The sequence below is a fragment of the Mastigoproctus giganteus genome, chromosome 7, assembly GCF_048544385.1.
Source record: "Mastigoproctus giganteus isolate SK-2022 chromosome 7, ASM4854438v1, whole genome shotgun sequence".
NCBI lineage: Eukaryota > Metazoa > Arthropoda > Arachnida > Uropygi > Thelyphonidae > Mastigoproctus > Mastigoproctus giganteus.
This window is the reverse complement of record NC_143581.1, coordinates 72510756-72530448: the sequence shown is the minus strand read 5'-3', so window position 1 is coordinate 72530448 and position 19693 is coordinate 72510756. Positions and strand designations below refer to the sequence as shown.

Below are 19693 nucleotides of genomic sequence, written 5' to 3'. Positions count from 1 at the left end.
GTGGTTCAGGGCAGAACTGAGGGGGGCAGTTGCCCTCTGAATCACAGTCTTTTAAAATGCACTGCTTGCTTGATGTTTGCGGAGCAGTCGGGTACGGGACATGATACTGCCAAGGGGGATGTCTTTGTGTGTGCACGATGTAAGGAGTGCAAGGAAATCAGGCGACAACTCTGCGTTGTTATGGGCCTTTATGAGAGCTTGAAGGACAGGGTGGATGCCCTCGAAGGAAATAAATTGAGGGCCCATCAAGCTCTCAGCTGCCCACATCAACGCCAGAGCTTGCACTTGGTCATCAGGCAACACAGAGGCAGCCCCCTAGGCAGAATGCGCTGGTCCCACAGGAACTAGTAGTTGTTGGTGACTCTATTATCAGGGAAACGGGAACATGCTTTGTAAAAAGTATAGGTGGAATAGGACCAGGGTATGTCTGCCAGGGGCAAAGGTTGATGATGTTGTAGAGAGGATATCATCTTTTAAGGGCACAAAAGGTGATATAGTTGTACACGTTGGCACTAATGATATTAAGAGTAGGAACCGGCGGAATTACTTAGCAAGTACAGGTCACTGTTGAAAAAAAGCCGTGAATTAGGGTTGAATTTGAAAGTGTCTGCAATTCTGCCCAGACACGATAGGAGGGAGTATATGATGAGAGCCTTGTCGATCAATTCGGCCCTGGAGAGATTGTGCAAGGCTCAAGGGGTAGAATTTTTTTAAGCCTGGACTGTACTTGTTAACAGGAGAGATTGCTTCTACAGGGATGGGATACACTTAAATAGAAAGGGTGCAAGAATTTTTGCTGATGCTGTCGAGGCAATGTTAGGTGGGTCGGAAAACTGCTAGTTGGGGGGGATACAAGAACTAATAGATTAACAGAAGCCACTGGCAGAGGTGGAAGTGATTCTTGCACTGCTTCTATTGAAATGAGCAGAAGCCTGAAAAACAAGATGCAGGATATTTCAGAGACTGCTGGGAGTCATTGCGGTACAAGTAAACACATGGGTTGTGTTAGGGTAGCTAAGAATAGAAACAGGTGCATGTATACCTGCGTGTACACCAATGCTAGGAGTTTGGTAAATAAATTTGATGAATTTGAGGTATTGCTCAAAACATCAAAGGCAGATATTGTTGGGATATCAGAGACGTGGTGTCACACAGATATAAGTAATGCGGAACTGGAATTTGGGGAATACAATGTGTATAGAAAGGATAGACAGGACAGGAGGGGAGGAGGGGTTATGCTATTAGTTAAGAAACACATAAAATCCAAGGTAGTGAAGCCAGTCGACATCGATGGACAGGGCAGTGTCGAGTCAGTTTGGTGTGACATAAGCATAGGGAAATCAAAATTGAGAGTAGGAGTGTGCTATAGGCCTAATGACTCTGATGAGTATAATAAGATATTGTACAGGGAAATAGAGTGGGCCAGTAAATCAGAGAGTCTTATAATGGGGGATTTTAATTTCCCAGATATTGACTGGAATTTGTGGGTTGGTCACTCGCACACTAGCAAGGCTTTTGTGGATTTATTGGATGATTGTTTTCTACATCAGCATGTTCGTGAGGCAACAAGAGGGAGCAATACTCTTGATCTGATTATCAGTAGTGATTCTTCATGCATTAAAAATCTGCAGATAAATGAACCACTAGGTGGCAGTGATCACAGTGTGTTGAAGTGGGATTTACTCAAGGAGGTAACTACCATCAGAGGTAAAGGGAAGGGTTTTTGTTTTCGTAAAGGCGACTATGATGGTCTGAGACAGTATTTAAATTCTATACAGTGGGACCAACTGATGATGTTACCAACAGCAAACTCAAAATGGGAAGAATTCAAGGAACTAATCTTGGAGGCTACCAGGCTTTACATACCAACTAAGAAATATTGTTCAAGGTTTAGGCCTAAATGGTTGTCAGATGAACTAATGAGACATGTGGCAGAGAAGAAAAATGCATGGGATACATACAAATTAATGGGTGACATGGAAGCCTATGATAGATATAAGTTGGTCTGTAACCAAGTCACAAAGGAGATTAGGCAGGCAAAGGCAGACTACGAAAAATCCTTGGCAAAGGATGCAAAGAAAAACAGAAAAGAGTTCTTTACATATTTAAACTCAAGAAGGAAAGGGATGAATCAGATTGGTCCACTGGATATTGATGGTTCAACAGTTGAGGATCCTGCTCAGGTGGCTAACAATCTAAACGAGTATTCTGCATCTACATTCACGCATGAGGAGTTATTCAGGAAGGAGAATGATGTAGGTAAAGTAAACATTGGCAGTGAGCTGGACGATTTTGTAATAACTGAGAGGAAAGTGGAGGAGAGATTGTTGAGGATAAACATAAAAAAGGCACCTGGGGTGGATGGGATCTATCCAGTTATATTAAAGGAGGCAGCAAAGGAAGTAAGCAAACCCCTAGCCATAATTATGAGAGCTTCTTTGGACTCAGGGGAGGTACCCATAGACTGGAGATGTGCAAATGTAACCATAATTCACAAAGGAGGATCAAAGGCTGACACAAGTAATTATAGACCTGTTAGTTTAACTTCTGTTCCAGGTAAATTAATGGAGGCACTGGTTAAAGAAGCACTGCAGGATCATCTAGACAAGAATTCAGTTATAGCTCAGACGCAGCATGGTTTTGTTAAGGGCAGGTCTTGCCTGACCAATTTGATTGGATACTATGATGTAGTCACAAAAGAACTGGATGCAGGGAATAACTTTGATATTATATATTTGGATCTTAGAAAGGCTTTTGATACTGTTGCACATGGAAGACTGCTGCACAAATTGGAGCAGTGTGGCATCAGAGGCAAATTGCTGCTATGGATAAGGGGATGGTTGAGTGGCAGAGGACAGAGTGGTAATCAATGGACACTGCTCAACGTGGACTAATGTTATTAGTGGAGTTCCTCAGGGCTCAGTGTTGGGTCCGTTGTTGTTTTCGGTGTTTATGAATGATATTGATGATGGGATATCAAGTTTAATGTCCAAGTTTGCAGATGATACAAAGGTTGGCAGGGTGGTTAAGGACACTACTGACGCTATGCTGCTGCAACAGGATCTGGGTTGTCAACAGGGTTGTCAAGGACACTACTGACACTATGCTGCTGCAACAGGATCTGGAAAGGTTGAACAGATGGGCTGAGAGGTGGCAAATGAAGTTTAACATTGACAAATGTAAAGTACTACATATGGGAAACAGCAACCCCAGAGCAACGTATCAACTCTGCGGTACTACACTGACAGTGGTGGAGAATGAAAAGGACCTGGGGGTAATTGTGCAGGCAAATATGAAGTTCTCTGAGCAGTGCAGACGAGCTGCAAGAGTAGCTCATGGTGTCTTGTCAATGATATACAGGAATTTTTCTAGCAGGGATAAGGAGGTGATTATTCCCTTGTATAATGCAATGGTTAGGCCACATCTTGATTACTGTATACAGGTCTGGAGGCCTCATTTCAAGAAGGATGTAGAGCTGCTGGAACGGGTACAGAGAAGGGCAACAAGATTAGTGAATGGAACAAAGGGTTGCTCTTAAGAAGAAAGGCTTAAGTTTTGCAAATTACAGAGTCTGGAGACTAGGCACCGGCGAGGTGATCTAATAGAGGTGTATAAGGCTTTGAATGGTTTGAGCATGCTCAATGCCAATGGGATTCTTCATCTTGCTCAGAATAATCACCTCAGAGGGCATAAATTCAAATTGAGGAAGGACGGATGTCGGATAGATGTGCGGAAATTTGCCTTTGGCCAGCGGATGGTTGGTTGGTGGAACCGACTTCCATCACTTGTTGTTGAAGTTGATAGCCTAAACAAATTTAAAGCTCAACTGGACAGGTATTTCGAACGAATGGAGGGGTGAAATGGGAGTGGTGTGTGTTTTTGTTTTTTTTTGGCTGATGCTGAATAAGCTTGCTTTCTTGCATCATATGCCTCTACTAATGCTAATGCTAATGCTAATACTATTCACCACAAATATGTATGTTAATTAGACTGTTTAACTACTCAATCCATTATTTCCCCTTTTTATTACTTATTTTTAAATTTGAGATTTGTAAAACTGTAAATTATGAGGACACAAACTAAGGGCACACAGATTTGAAAATATTTAAGCCAGACTTGGGAATGATATGTAAGGAATTAAGCAATAGATAATGACTTAAAAAAAAAGGATACAAGGTGTTTTCTGTATCCATAAAAATAGCTTTTCCTCCTGAATATCCTTTTATACCTGGAAGCTGACAAGTCACTGTAAAAATACATTTGATTAGTAAAGTAATCTATACAATTATACACTTCATGTGTATAATTGTATACACATGAAATGTATAATTCTGTATAATTATACACAAATATTCTATATAATTATACACATGAAGTAAACATATGAAGTGTATACTTCATGTGTATACTCATAAGAAGAGAGAAAGGAAAGGTAGGAAAATGAAGTTAATACATATATAAAGATCTAAGTCAATATTATTATAATATCAGATACATATATATATATATATATGATTATATTGTTGTATATTGCACAATCCTGGTGTCTTTTCAAGTGTCAATCACTAGAATTGCCCGACAAGACAACAATATAGTGTTCTCTGTTTCTAACATAAGGTATATGCCGTGGCAAAATAGAATTACATCAAAATACTGGATTCCATTACTTTATTGATTAAAAATCTGTTTAATAAAAACATGGTATTTGTTTAAAATATTATATTTAAAAAACCTGTATTTTGGGGGTGGGGGAGAATTATATGAAATAATGTAAAATTTTAAGCTATAAGGGAGGATATAAAGACTGCCAGCATGTAATTTAATGTTGACATGATAGAGGACCTGAAAATAGTTATAAATGTAAATGAACAATGAAATTAAAGTTAAAACAAAAGTTAAAACAAAAATGAACAAAGAAACTAAAACAAGAACCACTGTTGAGAGTAAATGAAGGCTAATGGCAGAAATGCATATAAATATAGTAGTAGTGGCATGTGATGCAAGAAAGCAAGTATATGAGCTTATGCAGCATCAGCCAAAAAAAAAATTACAAAACAATTCCCTCTAAATGTTTGTCCAGTTCCTCCTTAAATTTATTTAACCTATCATCTTCCACAACAACAGATGGAAGTTTGTTCCAGCAATTAACCATCCGCTGGCTAAAGGCAAATTTCCACACGTCTATTCTACATCTGTCTTTCCTCAATTTGAATTTATGCCCCCTTAGGTTTGCAATCTTAACAAATGGAAGAATCCCATCAGAATTCAGCATACTCATTCAAGGCCTTATAGACCTCGATCAGATCATCTCGCAGGTGCCTAGTCTTTAGACGCTGCAATTTGCAGAACTTAATCCTCTCTTGGTAAGAGGATCCCTTCATTCCCCTCACCAATCTTGTTGCCCTTCTCTACACGTTCAAGCAAATCTACATCCTTCCTGAAATGAGGCCCCTAGACCTGTACGCAGTACTCAAGGTTTAGCCTGATCATTGCCTTATACAGAGGGACAATCACCTCCTTTTCCCTGCTAGAAAAATTCCTGTATATCATTGACAAAACCTCATGACTGCTCTGGCAGCCTGTCTGCATTGCTCAGAAAACTTCATATCTGACTGCACAATTACTCCCAGGTCTTTTTCATTTTCTACCACCTTAAGTGTAGTACCACACAGTTGGTATGTTTATCTGGGTTTACTTCTACCTATATGCAGTACTTTGCATTTGTCTATGTTAAACTTCAGTTGCCACTTCTCAGCCCATCTGCCCAAATTTTCTAGATCCTGTTGCAGTAGCACACTGCCATTACTGTCATTAACAACCCTGCCAACCTTTGTATCATCTGCAAACTTTGACACTAAGCCTGATATACTTTCATCAATATCATTGATAAATATACAAAACAACAGTGGACCCAACACCGAACCTTGTGGGACTCCACTAATAATATTAGTCCACAAAGAACAGCACCCATTGATTATCACCCTCTATCTTCTCCCATTCAACCATCCTTTTATCCATTGTAGCAACTTATCCTTAATGCCATTCTGCTCCAATTTGTACAGTAGTCTTCCATATGCAACAGTGTCAAAAGCTTTCCTGAAATCCTAGTATATGATATCAAAATAATTTTTTGCATACAGATTTTTGTATATAAAACCTGTTTATAAGCAATAGTATAGCAGTTTAGATAACTAGAGGCGAAACTAAGTAGGTAATTAGGATATAAACAGACATTCCTGCCCTCGTATTACACTAATAGACCAGAATGTGGAAAAATGATAGTTTTAGGCAATTAAGTTAGTTAATGATTAATTAAGTTAGTTAATGATATAATATGACTGAAGAATATACAGTTGGAGCTCAGGTTATCCAGGGGAGCAAGGTTTCCCATCCACGCTAGTAATGGCCCTGGACACATATATAAGAGTAGTAGGTAGAAGGCAGTGGGAAGCTAAAGAACGGTAACTATGGATTAACATAATATCTCATTTGTTACCAATGAAGATAAAATATGTAATAACAAAAGAAATAAAGTGAAATGGATGATTAACTAACTAATCGTACAAGAAGGGAAATAAAGCAAAATGGATGATTAAGACTAACTAAATGTGAATTCACCCAATGATCATACCTATACTAGCAACCTGTCAAAAATTAATAAGAAATAATTTAGACTGGTGCCCAGTAAGTGCAGGGCCCAAATTGTGTGAAAAATCACATTACAAAGATGATATACCTATAAAAAAAAAAAAAAAAAAAAAATGGCAGACACCCAGAAGATATGGCTAGTGTCCATTATACATATATAAACATCCTGCAACTAACAATCATAGATACATGTTTTCCACCATAGAAAACAGTAGTGACTAGGTGTCAATATGTACATATATACATACCCAAACAAAAGGGGCAAGAAGGAACAAGAAAAGTGGTCGAGGAACCCAGTGGGTTAGTTAGTTAATGATTTGATTAAGGCTGAACTGATGTGAACACAGCTTTTTATGGTTGTTAATATTATATTAATAGCTTTATGAAAATTAAAGTGTAGGTAAGATTTCAGAGATTTTTTAAAATCTATGCAGTGGGGTGAACTGATGAAGTTACCAACAGAAAATTAAATGTTCAATAATGTGATTGTAAAAGCTACCAGGCTTTTTTAAACCAATTAAGAGATACTGTCAGAGATTTAGACATAAATGGATATCAGATGTACTAATGTAACCTGTGGCAGAGAAGAAGAAGAAGAAGAAGAAGAAGAAAAAAAAAAGAAGAATGCATGGGATGCATATAAATTAGCAGGGAACATGGAATCTTACAGCAAGCACATACTATTTTGCAATCAGGTCACTATGGGGGATTAGACAAGATAAGGCAGATTAAGGGAAATCCCTTGTTAAAAATGCAAAGAAAAGTAGCAAAGGATTCTTTGTTTATGCTAACACTAGAAGGAAAGGGACAAACAACATGGGCCTGCTAGATATAAATGGCACAATTATTGATGATCCTGTTCAGGTTGCTAAACAAAAACTAAAATATTTTGCATGTACAGTAGAATCTTGTTATTGTAAACTCTGTTTATGCAAAATACTCATTTATACAAAACACATATCATTCTCGTGCAAAAGCATAGGCTTTTCTATGTAAAAGCTTGAATGCTTTGTAATGCTTTGCACAGCTTTGCATAGCTAATGGAGAAAGCAAATGAATAAAAAACACCACTATGCCTGGCATTTGTGGATTATGAAAAGGCATTTGACTCCATACAGCATAAGGCAATGTTTCGGGCCCATATATTATGATTTTGAAGAAAATATATGAGAGTGCTACCTCCTTTATTAGACTAGACAAAGACAGTAGGAAATTTAAAATAGAGAAAGGAGTTCGACAAGGAGACACAATATCTCCGAAGCTGTTTACTGCTGCCCTTGAGGAAGCTTTCAGAAGATTAGACTGGTCGCAGAAAGGAGTCAATGTGAATGGAGAGTACCTAAACCATTTACGATTTGCAGATGACATTGTGGTCATAAGCCACGATCCCAAAGAATTAGAGGAAAATCTCAATCAGTTATGCACAGTTAGTAAGGATTTTGGACTAAAGATGAATATGGCTAAAACAAAAGTAATGATGAACAAGTTTGCCACAGAAAGGGAAATAATGATTGAAGGAGCAGTAATTGAAAAGGTGGAGTCATATACTTATCTGGGACAAGTTATTAGCTGTAATAATGATAAATGGCTGGAAGTCAAGAGAAGAACAAATTTTGGATGGATAGCATTCAGGAAATATAGTCACATACTGAAGAGCAATATCCCAGTTTGTCTGAAACGTAAAATATGAATCAATGTATACTCCCCACCATGACTTATGGAAGTGAAACTTGGGCACTCGCCAAAAGAATGGAAGAGAAGCTGAGAACTACACAGCGAAGAATGGAACGAATTATATTGGGAATCAGACTGTTAGATAAGAAGAGAAACACATGGATTAGGCAGCAAACTCAAGTAAAGGACATTCTTATCAAAACTAAAGAACTAAAATGGTCTTGGGCAGGACACATAGCTCGAAGACATGATGACAGATGGACTAAGAAAATAACAGAATGGTATCCAAGAGGAGCTAGAAGAAAACCTGGAAGACAAAGGCGGAGATGGATAGATGAAATTCATGAGTTTTTGGGTAGTAAATGTATGGCCAGTGCTCAAAACAGAAGGAACTGGAAAGTTGCTGGAGAGGCCTTCATCCCGCAGTGGATTGAAAATAGCTGATGATGATGATGAAATACAAAGCTCTGCACAGCTGTCATATCACTGCCCCTATTATTACATGTTTTCTGAATTATAGCACTGTTTTGTTAGAATTTACTTTTATGTAAAAAAAAAAGCTAGTAAACAAAACTAGCTACATATAAATATGCTCTAAAAACATCATTAGAGTCAGTTTGCAATTGTTAAACCAGGTTCAAAGCCTTTCATTATACTTATGGTCTATTTTGTGCCATTTTTATCAAAGCCTTTCATTATACTTATGGTCTATTTTGTGCCATTTTTATCATAGCCTTTCATTATACTTATGGTCTATTTTGTGCCATTTTTATCAGAGCTTTCTTTTTCGAACTTGTTTTTTAAAGTCAACTGAAAGTCTGCATGTGTTAAATCTAGCAGTGTGGTGAAAAAAAACTATGTTCTGAAAATGTAAATTGAAAATTATACAAGAGGCTGATAGGATGGAATGAAGCAAAACAGACATTGCAAAGGAATACAACATACCTACTTTATTTTCAATACTCAAAAACTGAAAAAAACCGGAGCAGTGATAAAAAACAGGAAATGAATTCATGGTGCAAAACATGAGCTTGAAACAAAATTTTGAGTAGTACCAACAAATGCAACCATCAAATTTGCCAATACCAAGTTCAATTTTATAAGAAAAGGATAATTATCTAGCTCAGCAACATGGAATTAGTAACTTGAAATGCAGAAGTGGTTGAATCCAAAGAATTAAGTGCAGAAATAACTTGATTTTGCAAAATGTATGTGGGAAGTCTAGATCAACTGACAAAGAAAAGCCGACAGACCACTTGAGTTCTGTCTGCTGTCTGTAAAGTCCATGTCTGAAAAATATGAGGTAAAGAATATTTTTAATCTTGATGAGATGGGTTTATTATATAATTTTCTGCCAAACAAAACATTTGTTGTTTCAAGAGAGTCTTGTAATGGTGGAAAATTAAGCAAACAAACAATTGCAATGCAGATGGCAGTAAAAAACTATGTGCCTTCTTATGACTGGCAAATTTTCCAAAGCTAGCTATTTTCAAGAAGTTAACCTTCCGTGCAATTATGAGGACAATAGAAGTACTTGGCTATTGAAAGTGGGAAAGTAAAAAGGAAATTTTTTTTTTTTTTTTTAATGAAAATCCCAAACACAAGAGGTATTACAAACTATAGTGTACTTAGTACCATTCTTGGGTTGGAGGTTGAGAAGACGAGAGAAGATATTTGCTGGCATTAGACTTGAACTTCTATAGACTGTAATTTTCAGGAAAGGCATAGGAAGGAAGGTTGTTCCAGAAAACAGCAGTTGAATGAATAAACGAGGAAGATGAAAAGTTGGTTCTGTGAGTTTGAAGTTGGACAGCAAATGAATGAATGTTGGCTGGTGGCGGCACACCTTCGGACTGTTTTGAAAAAGAGAGCGGGAATTATAGAAGCCAATTCAGAAGAACAGTGCCCATGGAAGTATCTGTAGAAAAGGCATGCAGCAGAAACAGTACGTCTATGAGACAGCGAGTGAAGAGACTCTGTTAAATATAAGTCATTAATTAACCTAACTGCCCTCTTCTGAATGGAATCTAGAAGCCTGAGAGAGGTTTTGTGGTCACTGCCCCAGATGTGGAAACAATATTCCAGGGTAGGGCGGATTTGTGATTTGTACAGAGTGAACAGCTGTTTGGAAGAAAAGTAATGCCGAGAGCGAAAGAGAAAACCAAGTTTTTTAGATGCAGGGGAAGCAATATTTGTAATGTGCTTGTGCCAAGAGAGATTAGAAGTCATGGTAATCCCAAAAGAGATATATCAACTTGCCTAGATATCAGCGTGTCACCAAAGATAAGCATAGGAGCAGAAGAATCCTTTTTGTGAGATATAAGACAAGCCTGAGATTTGGAAGGATTGAAATCAACTAAGTTGTCTTTGCCCCCACTGGAGAATTACCTGGAGATCGGAATGTAAGGAATTGTTAGCGGATATTCAAGAAGTCTAAGCTGATTGAGCAGGGCAAAGTTTTTCAAAATGGAGAGTGGAATGCAATGTGCTATCATCGGCAAAACTATGGATAGGACTGCCAGTCAATGGAAGAAGGTCATTAATATACAAGGGGGAAAGAAGTGAACCTTGGGGGACACAAGCATTAGTGGAGAAGTTAGAAGACAGAGAGCCATCTACCATCACCCTCAGTGAGCGATCAGAGAGAAAACTGGATAACTAATTATAAAAAAAACAGTTGGCAAACTGTAAGATGGAAGCTTGTTTAGAAGACCTTTAGGCCAAACACGATTGAAAGCCTTTGAGATGTCAAGAGCAACTGCTTGTGTTTCACCGAACTTTTTCCATTGAATTTGTCCATAAATGAGTAACATAAACCAGAATATCACCAGTGGATCGACACTGATGGAATCCATACTGGTGATCGTTGATCAGACGGAAGGTTTCTAGGTAGTTTAAGAGTTGGCGGTTAATTGATTTCTCCATTACTTTAGAAAGAGTAGCAGTAATTGCAATGGAAAATAACTGGATGGGAGGGATTTGTCACCCTTTTTAGGAACTGGTTGGATATGAGCAAATTTCCAAGCAGAAGAAAAAACTCCTTTGGAATATGAAAGTGAAAAAAGGCAGCAAAGAACAGGAGTAAGTTCAGGAGCACAGGTTTTTTAAGAACAAGAGGAGAAATAGCATCAGGACCTGTAGCTTTCTTAGCATCAAGATTTGTCAAAATCCTTCTGACATCATTTTGGCGGAAGACCACAGGAGGCATTGAATGGAGCATGTTGAGAATGGTGGGAGGTGTTTTACCAAGATCAATAATACATGAGTTGGAAGAAAAATGGGATGCTAGCAGATCAGTTGTATCCTTGCCAAAGTGCAACAGAATCATCTGGTTTTGACAGAGATGGGCAAAAGTTGTGGCCAATAGCTTTGGCAAGAGACCAGAATGCTCGGCTACCATTAGGGATAGAAGAAAGTTTTCTACTATTAGCCTGTTCAAAATCTAGTTTGGACTGATTAATAACTGCTTTATAATTATTGCGAGCTTTGGTTTAGACAGAAAATGAAACTGAAGAATTGAAAACAAGCCAATTATGATATACAACATTCTTCTCCTGAACCGCCTTAGCACATTTATTGGAAAACCAAGATTTAGATAAAGGACGAGATTTTAAAGTGGAGTGTGGGATAAAGGATTCCATTCCTACAGGAATAATTTCACTGACACAATCTGAGTAAATGTTGACATCAGAAGTTTTGAAACAGTAGTCCGACTAAGGAAAAGAAGAAAAGAAATCTTGCGGGTCATCCCATTTTGCATCCTTGTAATGCCAACCAACACGAGGTTGGGAATAGCCAAGAGATTAATGTTTCAGTTTGGATTTTATTGGCACATTAGCAACTAAGGCTATAATGCACCAAAGCGAGGTTATATATAAAGATTAAGCATTCAGTGACGTAATTAGTTAGGCGACCATGTCAAGATATATAATAATATAGGTATAAAAGGTATAAAACATATATCAACAAAGAAATAACAATAAAAGGTAAATTTTAAATACGAGTAAAAACGTTTACTGATTTTAAATAGCTAAAAACAGCAGACACATGGTCATTGTCGGATAAAATCTGACTGAGTGTGTAAGGCTCAGCCAGATGACTAAACACGGTAAAATATAAATCACGTTCGGGTCTAAAACGTGGACACTAGGTTAAAATGTGATGAATACTTAAAATGGTGCCATAGTTCTCACACATAGGACAGTCATCTGCCCTCAGCAGAAATGCATGTGTAAGATGACTGTGTCCTATGTGGAGGCGAGCTAGAACAACTTCCTCTCTGCGGTTCCTGTGCAGACTAGACTGCCAGTGTCGGATTACTGGCTTTATCTGATAGAGCTTGTACGAGATAAAGGCTCCATTGGAGAAGAGACAATCACCAAGTTGTGATCTGAGGTGCCTAAAGGAACACTTACTTCGACCATGTACTTAGAAGGGTTGTTTGTGAGAAAGAGATCAAGAGTGTTGGCTGTATGGTTAGGATTGTCCGATATTCTTGTAGGTAAATGAACAATCTGTGCAAATCATTAGTAATTGCAAAAGCCTCAGCATCTCGACCAGCTGGGTCAGTGTGACTAGAAAACGGAAGCCAGCTGGAGTTGTGAACATTAAAATCACCAAGGAAAATTACCTCACTGTTAGGAAAGTTGAACTGGAGAAAGTCAAGTTGCAAAGAGAGGAAGTCAAATGGAGTTGGGAGAACAGTAGACACAACAGATGAATTTGACAGAATGAGGTAGAGAGATTTTAAGCCAGAGAAGATCAAAAAGAGGAGATTCCAAATTACCAGGTCTCTGACAGTGAATATCAGAACAGACATATGCACAAGTACCACCTTTGAGGCGAAAGGAATCATACTGCGAATAATTTTGGAAACTGAGATGAGCAGTAGTTGAATCAACCGATAACAGATTCTGTCAGAAAAAGTACATGGGGTTTGGCAGACTGCAAGTGGAAATGGACATCATTGAGATTAGAATTGAGACCACGTCTATTTGTGAAATGAACTAGAAAGTGTTTGGGAGGTTTAGATCTTTTTGCAGATAAGCTTACTCTATTAGTTTGACAATTGATTGTGTATTCAATAGTAAGAAAAAGTGGTGGGACATGCTATATGAAGTAATGAAATTTGAAATTTTTGGATATGGCATACACATGGTAAGAATATACCCAGATCCTTGATGTACGTGGCCTCGACAATGCCCCCCCCCGCATAAACACTACTCGGACTCCCTCCAGTCACTGTCTGGCAGAGTAGAGGTAGCAAGATTATACATTATCTGATCTGGAAGTCTCCTAAAGAGTTACCAATAGGTTCAGTTCAGTGTACTAACTAGCGGCTGGCCTGCGAACACCGTTTTAGAGCTGTACCCTTGAAAAAATTAATTTTTTTCCGATAACTCATTCAGGCCTTCTAAACTTATATTTATGCAATCTTGCAATATTACAGCACAGATACATATATAATAAAAAAGATTATAAAATGTATTATTTATAGGCTGCAACCAAACCACCTTGTTTGCAGTATATAAAGAAAAAATTAGCCACAAGTAGACTCTTTCTTTGACAAAAACATATCAAGGGAATGTGAAAAACCATAAAGCAAAACTGCCAATGATTGAAATAGTTGCTGCAGTAGACTCTCCTCTCTGCCCAAACATTGTTTAGCCCTTCCCCTGAAGTCCATGGGATACATTCTAATTACAACATTCGTCACTGAGGAACCAATTCAGGTGAACATATTCATGACCTACAATCCAGTTAACGATATATACAAACAAAGAATTAGTCGTAAGTAGATCGTGTGAAACACTATCTAGAGATGGTTTGTGTGTAAAATAGTCTGTGAAATAGTTTGTGTAAAATAGTCTGTAAAATAGTTTGTGTGTAAAAGGGTCTTTCATCAGTAAAAACTGATGCAAAGTACCTGATCAATTCATCAGCAACATCAGCTGGGTTATCTAAGATTTTCCCACACCCAGTGCACCAGGGTCTGATCTGATCAGCTTTCTTCTTTGTTGTATTTGCATACATTAAAAATTCCTTGTCCCCATTCATCCAATGCTTTCTCATATGCAGCCTTGGCCTCCCTGGCCTTATTTGTGGTAATAATACAGATCAACCTATACCTGTTGTATGCTTCAGTACTTTTCATCATTCTTTCCATGCTGTCTATGTAACAGTCCCATGCTGTCTTTGTCTGCTGTATTTGACCTGCCAGATCTGCAGTCATCTATTTCAACATTCTCCTCCTGCAGTATTTTCTTAAAGATATGTATGCATTCATGGCTTCTGCGATATTTGCTTTCAAAGTATTCCATAATTTAAATGTATTCACCATCCCTCAACCCAATTCACAGATGACATATAGTGCCTTAAACTATACAAATCCTCTCTTCTTAAGTTAAAACCTGTGCCTTTACCTTTAACTACTGCAGCATCTTCCCTCATCTTTTAACTGATGATTACATAATCACTTCCTAACAGTGGTTACTGTACTTTAAGCCCTGTGGTGTCATCTGATTCGTTAGTAATAATGAATAATTAACATTCTTGACCCTAGTACTTTCTCTAACATGCTGGTACAAATAATAATCATCTAGTTTATTAAAAAAGTTTTTCCCCATCGCGAGTTTCACTCCACTTATTCCAATCAATCTGGGACATATTAAAGTCACCCATAATATTCATGCTTGCTTGCTCATTCTATCTACATGTGAAGACTCGTCATATTTTTCACAATCTTCTGGTCGATAGATTACTCCCACTCTCATTGTTCCTTTGCTTCCAACTAACTCACACCAGATTGGACAGATTCTATGCTGGTAGACGTAAGACTTCACACTCAACAAAATCTCTTTTCTTGCTCAGGTTGCTTTTGATAAGAAGCATGATCCCTCCATCCCTTCTATCTTCCCTGTCTTTGCTAAATACATTATACATACCATAGTGGAACTCGGCATCACCATTTTCTGGGTGGCACCACGTTTCTGTTAGTCCTATTATATCAGCATTAGTTGTTCTAACCAGGAATTCCCATTCAGCAATTTTATTGTCAACATTTCTGACATTACTGTAGACTCAGCTGATACTAAGTAATCATGTAATGGGTGGGGGGGTGGAACCTGTTTGACCAATCTGATTAGCTACAATGATACAGTGACAAAGCAACTGGATACAAATAATAATTTTCACGTGACATATTTAGATTGAAAAACTGCTGTGCAAAATGGAGCAGTTTGGCATTAGAGACAAGTTCATGCCAGTGTGTGTGTGTGTGTGTGTGTGTGTGTGTGTGTGTGTGTGTGTGTGTGTGTGTGTGTGTGTGTGAGAGAGAGAGAGAGAGAGAGAGATTACTTTTGGTAATAGCAACACATTTAGTTATAAGTGGGTAGTGCTTTTCTTGGACTAATGTTATAATTGGAATCACTTAAGGTTCAATGATAAGATCTTTACTGTTTACAATATTTATTAATGATATTTGAAATGAAAGCATATCAGTCTTATTTTCTAAGTCTGCAGATGAGAGATAGGTTGGCAAGGTAGTTAATAACATGAATAAAGGCACACCTGCAACAAGACAATCCAAATTAATGGAATAATATGCAGCTTTCTTTCCTTCTCCTGAATATTTTCACATACTCTGTTGCCTAATTTTTCTGTATTTTTTTCAGCAGTGGTAGTCACAACAGCCATTTGCAGATACACACTGTAATGCTTGTGCATTAGATCATCAAATAATTTTACTAGTCCTAAGAAATTTCCATTATTGGCCATGAAATGTTTGTCTGGAGTACTCTGAATGTCAAATTATACTTAGATAAAATAAAGTAATGCTTTCAGTAACAAAAAGCAATTATTTACAGGCAGACACAGAGCCCACTGTGAATAATTTCCTGCAGAAACAGAAAGACCTATTGATACTTTTGGGGTAAAAGGGCCATCATCACATCCTCTCACCATTTTGTAATTTCCTTACTAAAAAGTTATTTTAAAAAGTCAACTAGTTTCATTTCTAGGAAATTACCTATCGTCATGTTAAGGTGGCCAGAATATCAGTGTCTGAAGGTGGTTTTTCTTTATGTCATAATGCTGGATAAGGCAGAGTATTAATGTTTACTGATATCTGACTATCTTCAGTAACAGTCTCTGATTTTAATTCTAATGCAGTTGAACTGGTACAGGCATTGAATCCTTTCTACAATTATAAACAATGTGGAGTTCATCAGATCTATACTAATGATTTAGTGTTCAATTTCTGCTTTATAGCATTCAGCACAGAATATTCAACGTTGGCAGGTGGCTCAACTGCCTGAACTGACACAGAATTTGCAGAAGTTAAAATGATAGGTTGTAAAAACTTCTCCAGCCCACCTGGAGAACCTATCATTTTTCTTTAGTTAGCCTCTTCCTCAGGCTTTACTTTTCTATTTTCAATTCTGGATAATTTATTTGAATTTTGCTACAATATGAAATGTGAATAGCTGATAAATTTAAAAATGCCCCTCAAGAGAACACAACGATACCATACAGTACACAGGTGGGGAGAGAGAGAGAGATCACAATACACTTTAGAATTTCAGGAAATACATTTATATACTGTTAGCAATCAAAACATAGTAAAACAAAGGTTTGCACTACTCATCTAGTCTAGCCTAGTCTGGGTAGGGTGGACCCCGCATTAGATTCCATATCATAGGCTCATTTTCATATAGATTTACAAACTCTAGGTACAGAACAACACATGCAAAAAGAAATCAACAAATACTCTTGCAGTCATAAAATGAAATGTATATTGCACCAAATCATCCACCGAAAGAGAATAAATTCCATTCTTCCTTTGACTTGTACAAAATTAACTACCTTTGGCAGGAAATTGCCAAGAATACATATTGATCCTCATAAACTGCATGATAAATATGACTTGCACAAGCTGATGTGATTTGATTTGGATTTTATTGGCGCATTACTTGCACAAGCAATTCATATCAAAGCCATTTCTGGTGTATTTAATACAGCAGCACAGAAACATAGTTTTGGAATGGAACTAATAAATCAGGAATAATATATTTCAAAAATTTTTTAATATATAACAATTTTATTATAAAAAGTGTTGCAGTTTGCTCAATACTTTTTTATAATATGAGGTTGGGGCACCAATTAGTACGACTGGCATCCCAATCACTTGGTGCATGGGGTAATTGCCTCTCTCTCTCATCCTGCCCTAAACTTGCCCATGGTGGAAGTGCACCACCACACATAAAATGGTTTTTCATGTTATCTGGACTGCTAGAGAAGAGTTGGAATGATTAAATGGTATTTAAAGAATGTGGTAATGCCATTTAGGAGCATGTATGGCAGTGGGAACTGGAAGATCTTCAAAAAAGAATGGGCTAAATAATGAATGCATCATAAATCCCTACCACACAGACAGTGACTTTAGGTATAGGGACACTGAACTGCATGACTTTCTTCGATATTTTCCATTCGTGAAGATGTGTACCCTGTGTGTAAAACATTCCATGATTACATGTTAAGAGCTTGTACTTATGCAAGATCTGCAATGTAGACTCATTTTAATTTTAATGTTACCAGAGAAAAATTATTAATCTTGACTAATCACATATAGATATTAGCATCAAATTTGCAGCCAGGGTAAATATAAAGTCTACAAAAACTATCATACAGTACCTCTTACCCCAACCTGTCACTATCCAAACTAAAAACGAGTTTAAGTCTGAATGTTCATGGCCACCCCTTGTTTTCTTCATCATACTTGACCTTATTTTGTTATTTGATTTATCTTAATGAATTTTATTATAACTTGATTTATGTTAATCTTCTCTATTATGATTTAGTTTAAGATTAACTTGAATAACTGAAGTTAGTTTAGACTTGGTGACTGACCAAGTCTACACTTAAATTTTTCATTTCATTTGTTATTCTTGTTTATTTAAACTATAGGATGATGATGGCCAAGATATATTATGTTTTTTTGAGTTTAGTTTGTTTATTAAATTTCATTTTGTATTTAGATTGTACAGGGGCATACGTTTGGCTGGAGAGCAGTCAATGACTGAAATATGATCCTTCTGTATAACCCTAATTGTTTCCTTAATTTGCTGGGTTTAGTTCTATGGCATAATTAGCATTCTTATTTCTACAGGAGTAGAGTTGTGTTTTTTTATCCTTCTAATTATGCATAAATCAGTTATATCCTTAAAGGTGGTATAAAAATCGTTTTCAAAGAATATTTATGAATGAATTATGCAGCATTAAAATTAGGAACACAACAATTGCAGTATATTCATATACAAAAAAAAAAAAAACTTTCTTCTAAGTATTCATAAATCAGTTATATCCTTATGCAGTGGTATAAAAATCATTTTCAAAGAATATTCATGAATTATTCAACATTAAAATTAGGAATACAAAAATTGCAGAAAATTTATACACAAAGAAATTTCTTCAATATGCAGTTGCAATAAAAATTATTAAAAACAAAAAAAAAATTCAGCTTATATATTCTAATTATATCCGTACCACAGAGAGTGTGAGAGAGTTGAGTTTTTCCTGTTCTAAATTCCCCAAATACTTCTGTGATTGCCATACTTTCTATTCCACCACCAAGGAGTTTACTATAATGAAATTTTGAATTTTAGAAAAATTAGATAATTAGAAGAATAGAATTTTTACATTCCCAATGTTTCACAAGATTAAATAATTAATTACATTTAACTGCTAAAATAACACCAAAACAGCAACTTGAAAGGCTAAGCTCAACTGCATCATTGTGGGAGGCTTAAACTTTACTTTCATAGATTGCAAATTGTGGACTGGCAATATGCCACAGGAAAACAGATTTTTGAGCCATCTGAATGTTTTTCATTCTGACATGCCAGAGAAAGTACAAGAAGCTCTAATGTCCTCAGATTGGTTTTCATCAATTATTCAAAATTTAACAGGAATAATGGGTAGTGACCACAATGACATTAAATAGGTAATGTCCAAAGAGATTTCTGTGGTCAAAGGAAAAGGAGTGGGCTTCAATGTCAAGGGAAGGGACTATAATGGACTTAGGTATTTATTCTCCAAGGAATTTATCACGGAAATTACAAATATATTTGTTCCAGTGGAGTTGTGCAAAATATATATGCCAAGTGAATGACAAGAAAGAATGATTAAAATATGCCAAGTGAATGACAAGAAAGAATGATTAAAATATGCCAAGTGAATGACAAGAAAGAATGATTAATGAAATTAATGATTATTGGGCAAAAGAAAATAAACATGGAATAGTTACCAACTATCCTGAAATACAGATTTATATAAGTACTATAAGCATATCTGTAACAGAACCACTGACGGAGGG

General features: G+C 36.9%; 1 protein-coding gene across 1 annotated transcript in view; it reads right to left on the bottom strand.

The window, feature by feature from the left end:
• Positions 1-19693, bottom strand: part of LOC150082989 (meiotic recombination protein DMC1 homolog) — a 242351-nt gene that overhangs the window by 134760 nt on the left and 87898 nt on the right. The window contains exons 6-7 of the mRNA XM_090378343.1: positions 18865-18959; positions 4174-4246 (exon numbers count right to left, since the gene is read on the bottom strand). Of these exons, the coding sequence (XP_090234469.1) occupies positions 4174-4246; positions 18865-18959 (168 nt within the window). The remainder of the gene's footprint in view (positions 1-4173; positions 4247-18864; positions 18960-19693) is intronic.